Source organism: Elaeis guineensis, chromosome 1, assembly GCF_000442705.2.
Source record: "Elaeis guineensis isolate ETL-2024a chromosome 1, EG11, whole genome shotgun sequence".
NCBI classification, from domain to species: domain Eukaryota; kingdom Viridiplantae; phylum Streptophyta; class Magnoliopsida; order Arecales; family Arecaceae; genus Elaeis; species Elaeis guineensis.
The window spans coordinates 103,714,087-103,731,403 of NC_025993.2; the positions used below are offsets into that span (position 1 = coordinate 103,714,087).

Genomic DNA, 17,317 nt, shown 5'->3' on the forward strand with positions numbered 1-17,317 from the left:
CTAAGAGAGAGTAAAGAGAAGAAGAAGAGGATCTTCTTCTAGGTTATTAGTTTCATCTCTTTTCTTCTTCCATCTTGAGTTTTCTGAGAGCGTCTCAGATCTGAAACTCCTCCTCCTACTTTTTATCTTAGAAGAGTCTAAATCAAGAAGAAGGAGGCACCTGATCAACCATCGAAGAAGGATCAGTGCAGTACTAGCATACTGTACTGATTTCCTACAGCAGAACTTCTGATTGAGATCGTGGGCTCGTGTGAATGACTCCTAGAGATCGGATGCATGTGCGGTTTGCAACATTATCCTTAAGCCCGGATTAGTAAGGTTAGAACATCTAACTTGCAAGGTAATAGATCTGATCTATTGTTTAATACATACATTAGATGTAGTATAGAAACATGTTGATATGATCAACATGTAGTTCATGCTCTATATATTTTAATTTCTGATTTAATGCTATGTAATAATCATGTAATAGGATCTTAGATCTAGGAATTCTCTGATTTTAAAAAATAAATTTTGATTTATTTTAGTCTTCCGCTGCATGATCTTGAAAAAGTTTCAGGATCTAATCTTGAAACTCTAGATCTGGTTCCTTCAATAACCCTATAACATACTCCACCATATCCAAAGTATCCCGTACATATCTTTATATCATGTTTGAATATAAAACCAAAATATGAATTTATGTGCACAAGATTCTATGATGATTTTAAGGTCTAAAAATCACTTACACAACTCCTACTTAGAGAATCATCTTTTGACATGCAAATAAAACTTCATAAATATTCTCTTTGGTAGGTCAATTCAGTCGCTCATTCCCTAATGAGCATCACATCTTTGTATTAATATTCCATACAAGTGGCTTGTGAGATCAGCCACCCTCGCCATCGAGCATATATAGAATATGCCAGTCTATCTGAAATATTGATCACTGACTCAATGCTCTTATAACCAAAAATATTTAAGATTAGGATTTTAGATCTCATTGGCATAAACTCTTCATGGTCCTAAAGCTATTGTCCGAATCTATGGGGTTCATTATAATCTTAAATATAATAAGATGCAGCTGAAAATGATGAATCATAAAATACCTAATTTATTTATAAATGAATAATGTTATTACATGAGTTGAAAGTTTATGAAGAAAAGTTTTATCGTATTACTTATGCGATTGGCTTGTAAGCACTATTCTTTCGCCCTCCTTTATATAAACAGGGCTAAGTAAACCCTAAGGGGATAAGCTCTAAGAGGAAGGAACTCCCATAGCCTCCAGATCTCATGGTAAGAGGTTCTTGATCCCTCATCCATTATTCTATTCTTTTCTTGCAGGTCAGCAAATCCATGAGGTATCAAGGCTGAGGTGATATCAAAGACCAAACTATCAAGTCTGAGGCCAAGATCGAGATGATATCCAAGGCCAAGCTATCAAGCATGAAGCCGACCCACCAAGCCTAAGATCAAAATGAAGGCCGAGCTCCCAAAGGCCGAGATCTCAAATGACTAAATTAAGCGACCATCTCCAAATTGGCTAAATGTTGATCAATCTAGACTGACCCATCTTAGATCAGCTAGGTGCTGATTAGATCTAACCATCTCCAGATTGGCTAAACACCGTCCAGATCTGACTATCTCCGGATCAATCGATGTCAACCAGATCCAACCATCCTCCAAATCGCACAAATGCCAATCAGATCCAGACTGACCATCTCTAGATCCATCAAATACCAACTAGATCCAGACTGACCATCTCCAGATCGATTAGACATCGATTAGACCTAAGCATCTCCAAATCAGCCAAATGCTGGCTAGATATCCGATCATCTTCAGATCGATCGATACTGATCAGATCCGACCATCAGATCGATCAAATGTCGATCAGATTCAGACCGACCATCTCCGGATTAGCCAAATGCTAATCTGATCCAAGCAAGCATTCTTGATAAGGCAGAGGTAATAAGTATATATCGCTAAATATGATAGAAAATTATGGACAATATGTCGCTTGATAAGGCAGGAGTAATAATCCGATTCTCCTTTTTCCTTGCGACTCCTCCATTCCTATCCATAAATAGAGGGCTAAAGGGGACCTCTAGGATAAGCTCTCACCTTTCTACCAAAACTCACTCTTTCCCTTCTATTCCCTAGTTTTCTGATCTAAGCATTAGAGGGTCTCACCGGAGCCAACTTTGGTCAGTGATTTATTTTATAGGTCACTCCACCGCTCAGCTCCAATCATATCTCTTCTCTGATCGAGCCGACCTTGGCCAAAAGACTAGAGGCAACACTTTGCAACTGACTCTCTCTCGACAAAATTCTAATGCTTCAATTGGGATTGGATTCGCTCATCCCACCTTGGGTTAAATTTTTATGGAAGCTCCACTAGCTGAGGTTTCTCTGTAAAACTGTTTTCAATCAAAGAGGGATTTCTGCAGCTAAAAAGATCTCTAGTACCTTGTATGCAAGGGTTTTGAAGGAGTTTCAGCATGTTATTGTCTCTTGCCCCATTGCAACACATAATGTTGGGCCAAAATAGCCGATGAAGAGCAGCTCCTAGACATCCCTCACTCTTTGCCCACATTGGTTGTTGTTCTATCTAGTGCCACGGTACAAAACGAGACTAAAACCAAGATGATCTATATGGTATGGCTTATCTGGTTTGTTAGAAATATGAGGCTATTCCAACATGAGTTCCTACCTCCTGATATATAATATATTAGTCAGGAAGGTGAATTGCCTGGCTCTAATTTCCATTCAACAGGCTCTTTCTCCTCGTAGCATTCAATGGAAGAACTGCTATAGTTCTCAATCACCATCTCAGCAACTATCTTCGGATAAAATTATCTCTTGGTTACCCCAACCTTTCGCTATGCTAAAAGTGACATTCTGAAGCTTCTTCTCAATGTTCTACGGCTACTGTAGGTTATATTATTAGAAAATGGGATGTATTCTTACTAGTAGCTGGTGGAAAGGCTTTATAATTATCCTCTGCCCTTATGGTGAATTGGTGGGTGCTTGGCTTGGGTTGTATATATTCATACCATCAATCTTTTTCAGGGTTACAAAATCTGGTTGCAAGGTGATTCTATCATGACAGTAAAATAAATTAGGCACCATTCAGTTCAAAAACTTGGACTTCTTGCTCTACTACATGACATTCAAACGTAGAGATCAAACAAGCAAGTAATTGAGGTGTCTCACATTTGCAGGGAAGGTAATACAGCAGCGGATTGGTTGGCTCGCTAAGCTATCTATGGAGACTTTCTGCTGAGACTGGGTGATGAATTTCATGCTGATCTTCTTCAAATCCTAAAGTTTGATGCATATGGCATTGGTTTTTATTGATATATTTAGCTGTTTATTATCATTGAGTTCTGTATGTTCTTTCTGTTTCTCTTTAGTTGAGTTTTTCTTATCTAGATGTACCAAAAAACACCACATAGTGATAGATAATTTATTAGGATGGTACCGTGCGATGCATGACCTACAGATATCATGTTAAAAAAACATGCTCATCCAGATCAGAAGATATTCTACAACCGTAATAATCATTGCAATGGTTATTATGATGCTTGTGTGCATGTTCCTTGGTGTGCTAACTATAATCCTTTGTATGCAAGTAGTATTTGTTAAAAGAAATCATCTACACATTCTTAAAATACAGTGATATAATTCAATATCAAACATCTATAATTGCGCTAGCTTAATCACTGTTATCTGCCACCCAAATTATAGATTCTCAAAGCATGACAGCTGTTGTGATTATTAAGGCATGCTGTATGAATGATTCCGGTCTATAACTAGGATGAAAACCATGTTGAATTGATTCAACTTGATGATCTGGCTACTACAAATAATTCCACTAGATCTAATAGCCTACAAGACGAGTAAACAGTGTGCATTCATCCCCTTAGCCAAGTGTGCAATTATGATTACTTCTCTCATAAAGTCACACTCTTCTGACCCAAAGTTGATGACTTCTATCCATCTCCCCATGCAGCCAGCCATGAAGTCAAGATTGCTGGGGCTGTCAACAGCCTAAACTCTGGTTAGAGGGTGGGTGGCCGGCATTTTTCTCCTTTAGGGCCCAGCAAGGAAGGAACATCTCTCCATTCCCACCGGATCAAGGTTCGGAAAAAAACAAAGAATAAAAAGAGAAAGCTACCAAACAACTGCGTTATAATATTTGGAGTCGGTCATCTGTGGGCTTTTCAAGTCTCAGCAGTACTGGTGATTAATTAACTATGAAAAGAGGGAGGGGAAACTTGTGTAGGCTTCAGTTAGGTTGATGTCACCTACTATTTTATAAGCTTGTTTTCAAATTTCTTTTTGATGGATATTGAAGTGGAAGTCCAACCAACTGGACCACCTGTCCCAACTTTCTATGTTTTTTGCATATAATTTTAACATTAATAAATATTCTTTTTTATACTTTATTGGAAAATATTATACATGGAGCACCATTTTATTCTTTATTTTTTTCCCCATTCCATTTGGCATTCACCAGATGACCCAACCTTTAGATGATTCTCGCTTACCTGTCATATATTGCACCAGTCTGCATTTGCTTAAAAACCAAGAAATTGGAAGGAATGATAACATGTACAATGCTCTAGTTTTTACTCTTTCTCATATAATGGAAGAGAAGAAAAAGGTATGATAACAAAAAATACACTATATTTTAATTTATTAATACGAGCCCTGCATATGTAAGAAGAAACCCCAGTCATCAGCAAAAGAACAAATATGTTTATAAAATTTTTTAGATAGGTATGTTTTTACTAATTAAAAAATAGAAAGATGTAAATTTCCGTTCAGATTTGAAATATTTGCATTTGGATCTCAAAAAACTTTAAAACTTTAAAATTGTTGCAAAATGGTCTAGCTATCGATCTCCATTAAATTAAGAATATCATCATGTGAGGATCATCTAGTGGCTTAATATTTATAATATTTCATAATTAACCTTCTTACTAACTTTGCAAGGAGCTCATGTTTTAGCGGGAAATTGAAAAAGGAGAAAAGTAGCACTTTCAGATTTGTGCCTATGGATGAATGATCTTGCCTTTTAAGATTTATGTAGATGGATGGATGATGAAAGATATAGTGCTTTGAGATCTATGTAGACAGATGAATAATAAAGATTAAAATATTTTAAATTTATGTAAATATATAAATGATAATAAATAGAGTATTTTGAGATTTATATAGGAAGTTCAATGATAAAGGATAGAATGCTTTAAAATCTACGTAGGTTGATGGATGATAAGGGATGAAGTGCTTTAGGATATATGCAAATAGATAGATGACTGAAGATGGATTACTTTGAGATTTATACAAGTAGGTAGATGACAAAGGATGAAATATTTTAAAATTCATATGCATAAATGAATGATAGAGGATGGAGTGTTTCAATATTTGTGCAAGTAGACTGATGATAGAGGACAAAATGCTTTAAGATCTATGCAGATGAATGGTTAATAGATGATGGACTACTCGAGATTTGTGCAAGCAGACAGATGACAAATGATGAAGTACTCTTTAAGATTTGTTCAGATAGATGAATGATTAAGAATAGAGTGGTTTAAGATCTATGCAAGTAGTTGGATGATAGACGATGGAATGCTTTATACTTTATAGGGCGAATAGATGATAGAGAATTGAGTGTTTTGAGATCTGTATAGGCAAATGGATCATAGATGAAGTACTTCATGATCTTTATAGATAAATGGATCATAGATAGAATGTTTTGTAATCTATACAAGCGAATGGATAATAAAGAATGAAGCTTTTTAAGATTTACGTATATAGATGAATGATTGAGGTTGGACCGCTATAAGATCTATGCTGGCAAATAAATGATAAAGGTGTAGTATTTTAAGATTTATGTAGATGGATGAGTGATAGAAAATAGAGTACTTTGAGATTTATGCAAATAAATGAATGATAAAAAATAATCTTTCTGAAGCAAGGATATTTTTATCTTTTTAATCATTCTATTAATAGTATTAGTATTCAGTTAGACAGCTCGGCCATAGTGCAATAAATTTGAAATTTTAGTGGCCAATTGGGACATTTTAAAAGAAGATTTGTGAAATTCTAATTGAAGAAGAAACATTATTTTGATTACATGTGAAATTTCGTTGTGTGTGGACTGTTATAATTCTTTCTATTTTAAATTAACATTTATTCATAATGCTATTTTTATCCATAGTTGCTTTTATTATAGAGTATTATTTTTTATCAAAAAGGTTTTTGAATATGTAAAATTTTACTTAAAGATGGAAAATTAGGGAGAGATCATGGAAAGAGCTTAAGAAAATAGATTTTTTTTTTTTGATGGGTGGTAGGGCAGGTCATGCATAGGGAGAGGGAGAAGAGAGCCTTTTTTTTTTTTTTGGATGTATGTAGGTTGAAGATGGCTTTAGGCTCCGAAGCTACTACATGAGGCTGGTCTCAATACCTTTCCCATTATATTTTAATAGATGTTGACAATTTATACAAGTTTCAATTAGTCATTGTATTAGATCTCTTCACACATAATTTAAACTTTGTTTTTAGGAAAACAAAGTTGTATCTTGCTAGTTGCACTCTCTTGTTAAGAGGAGATTTTTCATCTCCGAACCCTAAAGTTATTGTTATCAAATTTCTTAAGTGTCTGATATAAGTAATTCTTCTGTCACTTTTTAGGAATCTTTCGTGATGCTTCTCATTTGTTCTCAAAAATATTATTGCTTATTATGTTTTTTCTTATATATATCTTGTCTTTTGGTTAATCAACATTCAAAGTATCTGTATTTTCTTTTATAATCTATTTCCACCTTAATATTCATAGATGATTAGGGAAAGTTTTAGTAGAAACTAACAATAAGTAATATCAAGGGACAATTAGCTAGTAGAGATTACGAAGATTGGTCTTGATCACTTATATGCTCTTTTTTTTTCTTTGACTAATAACCTAGTAAATAAAGCTTACACCACCTCTAATGATTTTTATAATTAGCATATTAGGACTCTCTTAACTTACCAAATTTACAAAAGTATGCAATCTATATTTCTAATATACTAGTAGCAACATATGATAAAATAAATAATTTCACCATTTTATATATATTCGTGCTACAATAAATTGGCACCAATAGAAAAAAATAAGAATTGCATATAATAAATATTAAATAATTACTACATGGGCAGAATTGAAATAGCAAAAGAACAGAGGCAAAATTCAATTGTAAGGAAGTAATGGACATGGAGTGGAAAGGTTAGACATTAATATTGAAATGAGATAAGCAAAAGTGGAGCTCTTGCTCTTTGGAATTTTCTTAGAGAGTTTTTAAGTCACAAGTATCCTTCAAGATGTTGCAAATTTGTTTAGGAGGCTTTCACATAGCATTTTGTCACCCCATATAAATTAGGATCTTATAAAATAACTAATTTTTTGGCAAATTAACCAAGCCCAATAGAATGTTTGACAATACAGTTTGGGAGGAGGCCATGCGCATGCAGCTGCACAAGTTTCAAGTTACGTAGTTGTTCACTTTTATGCAGCATAAAGTTACAGAAGCCTTGCCCAAGTCCTTTTCTTTTTTTATTTTTTAATTGTAAAATTTGAATCTCGTGCTACATAACATCAACGGTCAATTCACGCTCTAGTGGCTCATCATTCGCAGTCTTAAAGTGATTAGAAGGGCTGCCACTTTGAGTCCACCAAGCGTATCATAAAGGTTAAATTAAAGCAATAAAAGTAGCTTAAATTTTTCAATTTTTTATTTTCAAAAATAACTTTTTTTATATTTCTTTATTAGATATTTAAAATAAAAATTCACACTAAAGAAATTCAAAAGATTTTCCTGGAAGTTCCATGATTCTATCATAACGGGACCCCTTCATCTTCCAAGCATCCATTTCATGATAGGCTGTTGGTTATTGCAAAATATAAAAACTTATTCCAATAAAAAAATATAGTTTATCATAGAAATCATGAAAAAAATTATAAAAAAGTCATATCAGTTTAAAATTTAAAATTTTATTCGGATCGAAAGCATATAATAGCAAAACTAAAAATATATTGTAGCAGACAAATCTTGGAAAAAGTTTCATGAAATAGGGTTAGTACTAATTTTTTCAAAGGTTAAGTTACCTCATGTCTAAAATCTTTAGATCCCATGCGCCTTGCACATGCATTATGAGCAGCAAAGTGTTATATGAGCATCTTCAGACTTCCTCATCTGCTTGTTGCCTGGAATTCCAGTTATACTAGGCTTTGGGGTATCTAGATCCAACCCATTTACTTAATGGATTGGCCCACTTCAAATCTCCTAATGGGGTGGACACAGATAGACAAATCCAGAGTCTTCCACTAAAAATTTCAGTCTTTCTCAAAATTTCCACATCTTCCATATTAACCAAGATATACTGAAATTATACATTATCCAAGTCTCAACCACTTGCTAAGATCCAATAAGAAAACCAAACTGACTGAGCAGAATTTTGTGTAATGACATCCTTTTTATTTCAAAATTATTTTTTTTTGGTAAAATTTATTTCAAAATTATTTGTAGAGCCATCCAATCTTTGGACAGCAAATATTTATTGCTTTCAAAGGAAATGTAAAAAAAAGCAAGGAGTGGCAGAAATATGTTGCTATCTCCTACACTTATTTGCAAGGAAACAAATATACAAAACTAATAATGGCTGTCCAATGGTTGAGCTGCCTTAGAAGATGGGTAAGAATGTAGGCTGCCTTGTTTTGTTTGGATTGGTTTGCAAACAGATTGCGTACACAAACTGGCTCTGGTTTTATCATTCCCTATCAACAGCCTCAGAGCATTGGCATCATTTGATCGGTATTTTTGTGCATGGATCAACAGTATTTTTCTAGCGAGAAATTATTAGATAGAATCATTTACTACATGATGTAGACAAATCTATAAAATATCCACACGTCAACCATTCCTGATTATTCATTAAATACTGACCATGGTTAATCATGATTTAGTAGAAAATAAATCATGATTACAATTTAATGGAGAATTAGAAATGGCTGAAGTGTGGAATTTTTATAGGTTTGCCTATATTCTAGAATGATTCTTACTAATATTTTCTCCCAAGGGGCAGTACACCCTGTAGCAGCAACAGAATTGAGTGAAAGCTGCAGGCTGGATTTGTACCATATCTCCAGCACTTCGGCTCTCTTCTTTTTTTTTTTTTTTCCTCCGTGCTTTGTCGGTGCCAATAGGGGCTAAAGCCTCAAAGATATTGTGCAATTTTTTATTAACAGATTGCAAGGCTTCATGTTTGATCTATATCAAAACTAGAGAGAGGAACATTAAAAGTTTTTTTTGGTGGTCCCCATCCCATTCTCCATATATTACGATCTTGAATCTTTAACTTAATGCTGGGTAGGTATGTTTTTTTTTTTTTTTTGATGCAAATGCTGGGTAGGTATGTTGGTTTCTAATTTGTGCATCCAAACATATCTATTGATTTGACAGCGTTTCACCAAAGGAGAAAAAAAACAGTACTCCTGACCGAACCAGGTTTCCTTTCCTATTCTAAAATCTTACGTACAGTGGTGTTTTTTTTGATAAGGATCTTATGTACTGTGGGTGGAGACACTAAAGAAAGAAGACTATTTAGCGAGGTCCACTCTGTACAATAGATTAGGTTCAATAAGCATGGATTTGCTATATTTTCTGAATTCAGAGAAGGTTATCTAACTGATCATGGTCAACCATGTAATATGAATGCAAAAATCACTATTAAATAATTTCATATTTTAGTTTTGTTAACTAACCTTTTTGTTGAAAAATAAGCAGACATATGATCAGATTAGATAGCATTATTGCATTATTGTAACAAGTGAAGAATCAATACACTTTGGCAAATTGGAATCAATCACATGGCAAATTGGAATCAATAGCATGGCATCGCTGTCTCAATGAGGATAGCATTTTAGTGATTTATTCTTAGTATTTGACATCCCACCATCCTCTATGAAACAAGGCTGGTCTTAAGTCATATATAGTGGCACTGTGTTGGTTTAATGTTAGTTGTAGGACCGAAAGTAGATTAGATATCGGTACATCCATATCTATATTTGTTTTACTCAGTGAATACAGTTGCATATATAAATGTTAGTCGGGTATAAAAATTTATATCAATATTTATTTTAAATAGATACAAATAAAAATTAGATATTAAAAATATGAATATTATATTGATAGAAGTTGAATATTTAAACTTTACGGTCATAAAATTAAAGTTATCATTATGTTGAAGGTAAATCAAATTCATAGTATGTTGATATGGTCATTTATTTTCTTAAAAATTCATGAATGCTATACAAAATTAAATAAAGTTTCAAATAAAAATAGATATTTAGATATGGATTGAGGAGTTGTCTATTTATATCCATATCTTTTTTTCGATAGATACTATACAATTACAGATATTAGTAAGATGCTTAAATTTTTATTTATATCTAAATAGATTTCGATAGAAAAATGAATGCAGATAGATATTATCCGGTTTACTTTTCTTCCGTAATTAATTGCACTAACCACAAGTTATACATCAGGAAACACGGAATGCAAGATATTTTGCACTGTATACATCATGAATACCTAATGCATACCAATTCATGTTCAGTGATGGACATTTGATGATCGATGGTCCCATAAGCACCAGATTTAACCCAACATCCTACAATAATTCGGTCCCATCTTTTCCCTTAAACTGATCTCGAAAGAAACATCCAAGGGCAACAAGGGGCAGAAGTCATGGCCACCGCCTATGGCCGAGACCAGCTGTCCCATTCTCACAAGACCTGGGATTTCACTTATGCTATGCTCCTGTTTGAGTCCATGCACCATCATGATTCTTTCTTAAATAACATGAAAGCAAGCGTCGGGGCCTTTGACGAGGCATGCTCCATAAAAAACGTCTCCTCTCTCCAAAAGCAAACACCACAATCAATAGAATCCACCTAATCCCGGGCTGTTGTTTCTCTCTTTTAACACCTATATATACCTCTCCTTGCTGCCTCAACAACTGCATAGATATATATAAATTAATACAAACCACTCTAGCCTTCTATGTTCTCCTTAGGTTGATACAAGCACACATATAAATGCAAGCAGAGGAGAAGAGAGTAGAAGAAGAGATGATGGGGAGGGAGGAGGAGGATTGGGAAGCCGAAAGAGCAGCGGAGATAGACTATGTGTTCAAGATAGTGGTGGTGGGGGACTCGGCCGTGGGGAAGACACAGCTGCTGGGGAGGTTCACCAAGGATGAGTTCTGCTTCGACTCCAAGTCCACCATTGGTGTCGAGTTCCAAACTCGCACCATAACGCTCAACCACAAGCGCATCAAGGCCCAAATTTGGGATACTGCCGGCCAAGAGAGGTACAACCATTCTCTCCTCCCAAAATCCCTTCTTTTTCTTTTCTTTTCTTTGTTGTTGTTATTGTTGTTGGACCAGCGATCTTCATGATTCTTAATCTGAAAATATATCGAAACAAAGGTAGTATTCTTAATGATTTAGATTGATGATTTTCTTACTGGTTATGATCTAAATCTCATGCATCTCTAAAGTTTGAACTTTTTTGATGTATTAGTTAGAATTATAATGTCTTAAGAGGTGTTCTTAACTTGAAAGTTTGAGTAATTATTGAAGTTAAGATAGATTAGAAGATTTTTTCTTCTTTAGCTGATGATAGTTGTGGTGTTTGGTATTGAGTTAATTTGGATGATGGACAGCTTTACACCACTTTATTATGGGTGGTGTGATTCCACTCGCTTCAGGATGGGGCAAGTGAACTGCCAGTCGCTGTTCATTGAAAAAAAAGGAAGGCTTTAGCGAGAAACACGGTGCACAATATTGGATACTTTATTGTACATCGTTGTCCATCAATATTGGATCCTCTTTCTTGGCTTTGAGCCATAGCACTGTGGTGTCGGATAAGGACGACTGCACCGAAACTAATTTCCAACTACAGGACATCGTGTCCACTCGTGCTCTGTCTTCTTACCGAATGGGACTTGCGTTAGGAATAATGGGAGACTCTGAAAAGAAAAGATTCTAAATTTCATTGGACAGCAGATTCTTATTTCTTTTAATAGAATAGCATGTCCCGTTATCCGACATAGTTTGATTGCCATCCTGGTTGAGCATTCTAGTAGATACCCACCCTCAATCTTTTTCTCTTTTTTTCTTTTCTTACTTTTTTAATTTTTTTAAAATATTGTTTCCTTTCTTTTTCTTCTTCCCTTCTTTCTTTTCTTTTCTTTTCTTTTTTCTTTCCCCCCTTCTAAGCTTGTGTGGATGGCTTTTGGAGTTCCACCCTCTCCTAAATTATTCTCACATAAATAGAATAAGATGGCCGGGATATCCCTGTTTTACTGAGATTTAAACCGTAGGAGAATAATCTGAAACTTGAAAATATATAAATAACTAAAAGGTTCACTTTGTAAATGTTGTCATCCTCATCTTTAGTGTGTTTGGTGGAAACTAAAGGCAAAATCAATGGACGTTGCTCTTATCACCATCTTCGTCTCTAATGCTGGGTGGACAGCTTTAAAAAAGATACATATATTTGTTAAAGCTAATAATTTCTCTATTGAGTTGATAGGACCATGAAATGGACCCTTTTCAGTGATAGGTGGATGTCCAGATAATTAGCTAACTGTATCCCTCTAAGTTGATGTGTGAAATTTCTGGTAATAGATAAAATGGAACACAAGCCAAATCAATTGGGCATGTGCTTATCCTAACATAAATTGAGAACCGGCCAATTGCTTGAGTTGGTAAAATTTCTTCACACAAAAAGCTTAAATCTTACTCTCACTTTAGTAACCAGCTGGGTTTTACTTATCCTCATTTCAATATGTATAGAAAAAAAGACTGCCCAAGAAGGACAATATGCAAGCCCCATTATGTACCTTATGTTCTTTCCCTTGTGCCACCATTGCTATTTGAGATATTTATAGGAGATAGCCATTGATGACATGGAGAGAAAGCAAGTTATGGCTTGATCAGAAAACGGAGGTTTTTTCATCTCGTAATTTTAGTAATATCAAACATGCTAGTTAAAAAGCTAAATTCATATTTTTCTGCTAAAAGTATAGGATGCTAAATTATCTCTAAGACAACTATAGCAAACTTATCAAACAGATAGATCAAGTTAAATCTTAGTCCGCATACTTGGTATGAGAATGTCTGTATAAACGAGTCTTTTGGGAAGTGCCCCAAACACATATCTGCCGGCTTTCACCATCATTACCTGTGAAATCCACACCTCTTTTTTTGGTTTCGTGAAGTTTGAAAACAATAGCTGAAGTCACTATTGCCACACTCAAGCTGAATGAAATATATGATGTGAATCCAATTTAGTTGGAGGATGGATATTTTCATGTCAAAAGAGATTAGTATATCAGATGAAACAAATATAAAATATACAACATATATAAAATAAGTAAAATGTATGCCAAGGTTGGTCCAAGCTAGGTCTGACTACAATTTGAGCCTGAAATATCAAGTATGTTGCAGTCTTCTTTTGCATAATCTAGGCCAGACTGAAGAGTCTTAAGCCAGCCAGGGCCTGTTATCTATCCTCAGTGTTATGGAGGGAAGCATTATTACTTCAGTGATTTCTGTGGAGAATGGTAAAATATTTCTGATCTAACTAATTATTGCGGGTCATTGATTATGCTCGCCACTTCGGTGGCTAGAGAACAAAGGGTCTTAAGTGTCACTAACTATTGCCAGTTCGTTGCAAGTCACATTCTATTGACATGAGGGGCTTCTAAATGTTATTTAGCATGGTAGATTTAAGTGATTTCCATAGACTGAAGTATTGTAATATCTCACCAAGTGTTTCTAGTCAGTAATTACCCTTGAATTTTGGTGTCTTTTTTTTTTTTTTTTTGATGGGAGGGGAGGCAAGATGCCAGCCCATTTTTTATTATTGAAAGAGAGTAATGGACAGAATATTATTTACAAGAGCCAGGCAACAGAAGGTGCCTTAGAGAAAAAATACAGATTGTCTGTAGTCTAAGTTGAGAATTTAAAGGGCAAAACAGTGGCAGCAACAGACCAATGCAGAAGATAATACTTCAGGGCAGAATTCAGATTGAAGAACATGGAAGATAAACAGACAACTTTCATATATCAGAACCAGCATAACACTGTTTGGTGATAAAAGCTACTGTGGGGTTGCACTCATTGGTTTTGCAAGTCAGATTTCGTAGACTTTATCTGATCTAGTAAAGCCTACTGATACCAAACCAATAAGGTGGTTTTGTCCATTTATTTATTTATATCTTGGGTAAGTGATTAGATGATTACATTAATAATCAACCGGATCAGGCCTGCTTACATATACTTATGAAGCATGGTTTGGACATTATGATTGATATATTGTACAATTCTTGATATCTAACTAAATGATTCTGTCTGCCAATAGAAGAATTTCTGGACTGTGTTGTACGGTTGGCAGCTAAAAGCCTGCTAATCCACTTGGTTATCAAGCTGGACAGGTAAATTAGATAAATAGACTGAGAAAGACCAATCGAGCGGCCCAACCCTAGTTGTGATACCCACTGCAACATTTTTTTTCATCTTTTTTCAAGAAATTCTTTAAGTATTCCATTAATTTAACACAAGAAAGATACTAGTGTCAATAGTAGTCTAATTTGTGGATTCACTTCAGTTCAGGTTCCTATCTTAACTTGCAATTCTTGCTTCTTCTCGAGTAGTGGTTTACTTTTCCTTCAACTTACTGGTTGGCATGGTTAGAAACCTAACATTAAACATCTTGCTCCTTTTGTTTGAAATCTCCAGCTCTACTTCACAAAAACTAAGAATATTTTAGAAGAATAACACATCACATTGCATCTATGTGATTACCTCCTCTCTCCTCAATGCAGGTACAGAGCAGTCACTAGTGCTTACTACAGAGGAGCCTTGGTGCAATGTTAGTTTATGACATCACCAACAGGCAGACATTTGATCATGTTGCGAGGTGGGTTGAGGAACTACGAGCCCATGCTGACAATTCCATTGTTGTCATGCTAATAGGAAACAAAGCCGACCTCGCTGGTCGAAGGGCTGTCTCTACTGAAGATGCCGTGGAATTTGCTGAGGAACAAGGACTCTTCTTTTCAGAGGCATCCGCACTTAGTGGGGAAAATGTGGAGAGTGCTTTCCTAAGTATCTTAGAAGAAATCTATGGAGTGGTCTCAAGGAAGGCCTTGGAGTTGGATGAAGCAAGAAGGAATGGAGGGAATGATGTCTTGATGCTAAAAGGAAACAAAGTGTCAGTTCTTTCTGAGGCTTCCATGATGGAAACTAGTGCTATGAAAAAAGGAACACAGTGTGCCTGTTTGTGATGTTGATGTATGGATCAAGTAAATCTACTTAGTTTCAATGGTCAGTGTTTGAACGAGAGGATGCATGCTTTCGCAGAGATTTGTTAAAAAGAAAAGAAAATTGTTGGTTGTTCTTAATTGAATCACCGATAGAAGGGAATTTTATTTTGAACATAGCTTGCATGTTTGTGCTTCTTGTCCCTGAAATTGTATTTTAATGAGCGATATCATGAAGATTAGTTTGCTGCAATGATACGTTTAATACGTGTGACTAATAATTACCAAAATCAATTTGTTGCTAGATTATAATTCCATGCAGCTCTAATGTGTGTTGATATCCCCTCCACTTCCCGTACAGCTGACATATATTAATTATGTTGTGGTTTCAATGTGCATCAATTATGTTAACAACATTATTATGTCCTTCTGGCAAGTGCAGACCTAGTGATGGAAGAAAGCATGCATCAATTGATGCGGAACTTTGGGAGTCAAAACGGAAGGCCGAGGTTCCTTTACGTGTCGGAGATGTCAGGAACAATGAATGGTGCCGGAGATCTGGCGGTAGTTAGAAAGCTGATCTTAATCCTTCCACTCTAGCGATATGCAACGAGTCGTTTCTCCATCCAAGCAGCAGCTATCTGAGACCTTGGGGCTCTTTTCTTATGGGTCAAGGGTGATTGATGGTGCAAGATATGGCCTGCGAAATGGGTAACCAATCTGATCCACTAGCCCAAGAGAACTTGCGCAGGTGCCACCAATTGGTGCCCTATGGCTCTGTTGACCAGCGATCTGATTGTGGGGCCCATGTTCCAGTGGCAGTGGCCTTTTTGTCAGCCTCCCCCACGAAGCAAATCTTAGAGTAAACTAAACTGGTTGAAGAGAGACAACCAAATTCCTTGGAGGGTGGAAGCACCTTTTCTGATGCCGTCGAGCTACTAGATCCAAGTATGAATTTTTGCACTGAGGATGAGGCTGGGCCCATCAAGGGTGCTTGTGGTGAAGTTAAAGTTGACGGTGGAGACCCTGGAGTCGATGAGTTTGATGATAGTGTTCCACTTGCCAAGGAAGACGCTGCTGGAGAGGACATGGAGCTGGTGAGCCGAGGAAGTCTCCGAGGCTTAAGGCAATGGATTCAATGAGGGAAGCTACGTCCAAGCTGATGCCAGCGAGGCGTTGGAAGAAGGGTCTGATGTATTGTATTTTTTATAGTAATTATTATTATTAGTTTTTAATGATTTTGATGAAATTGGTATAATAATTAACTAAATAAATATAAGAACCTGATATGTTTTATGTCAATTGCAGGTAATTGAGCCAGGTCACACCTAATTGGGCTTAACCATATTTTAAAGGTCAAATTAAGTGAAATTGGTTGAGTCCGATTCAGCAGGGTTTGTCATCCGGAGTCATCAGGTCTTGCATCAAAATCAGAGTCCATCTCAAAGCAGAATAACCAAATCAAGATATCAATGGACCCCACACCTTATCCTTTTTGGCATCATCAGCCAGAAAAGAAACTAGAGGTGCAGAAATAAATCAAGCAGTTAATCTCTCCCATCTAGTCAACCAATCTAATTCTTGGAATTTTGGTGTGAGGATCCCTAAAAGGCAAGCTACAGGACTCCAAATTGAGCAAGATTAGATCTACAAAATTTGAGAGAAGCAAAAAGGAACATAATTTACAGAATTGAATTTGGATTCCAGATGAGGTGGCTACAGTAGGTTGAAGTTGGTAACAATGTTGGACACAACAAGAAACACCGATACACCCAGATTCTTCTTAGTGTTTCTTGCACAAGATCTATATGCAACCAATTTTGGGTGCAAAGAGCTACTTGAAAGAATTAAATGAAAGAAAATAGATCCAAACTAATTCTGCATGAGAGCAAACTGAGAAAGAATTGGAACCAATTCTTTGGAAAACTGATTTGGGCAGCCGAACCTTACTTTGTTT

At 35.7% G+C, this 17,317-nt stretch overlaps 1 protein-coding gene across 1 annotated transcript; it reads left to right on the forward strand.

Annotated features, from left to right (window-relative positions):
- The first annotated feature begins 10,909 nt into the window (after positions 1–10,909).
- LOC140858155 (ras-related protein RABA3-like) lies at positions 10,910–15,537 on the forward strand. Its single transcript, XM_073257907.1, is given in 3 exon segments — positions 10,910–11,400; positions 14,923–14,957; positions 14,960–15,537. Coding segments are annotated over 3 exon segments (735 nt in total). The 5' UTR covers positions 10,910–11,125; the 3' UTR covers positions 15,385–15,537.
- Positions 15,538–17,317: the final 1,780 nt, after the last annotated feature.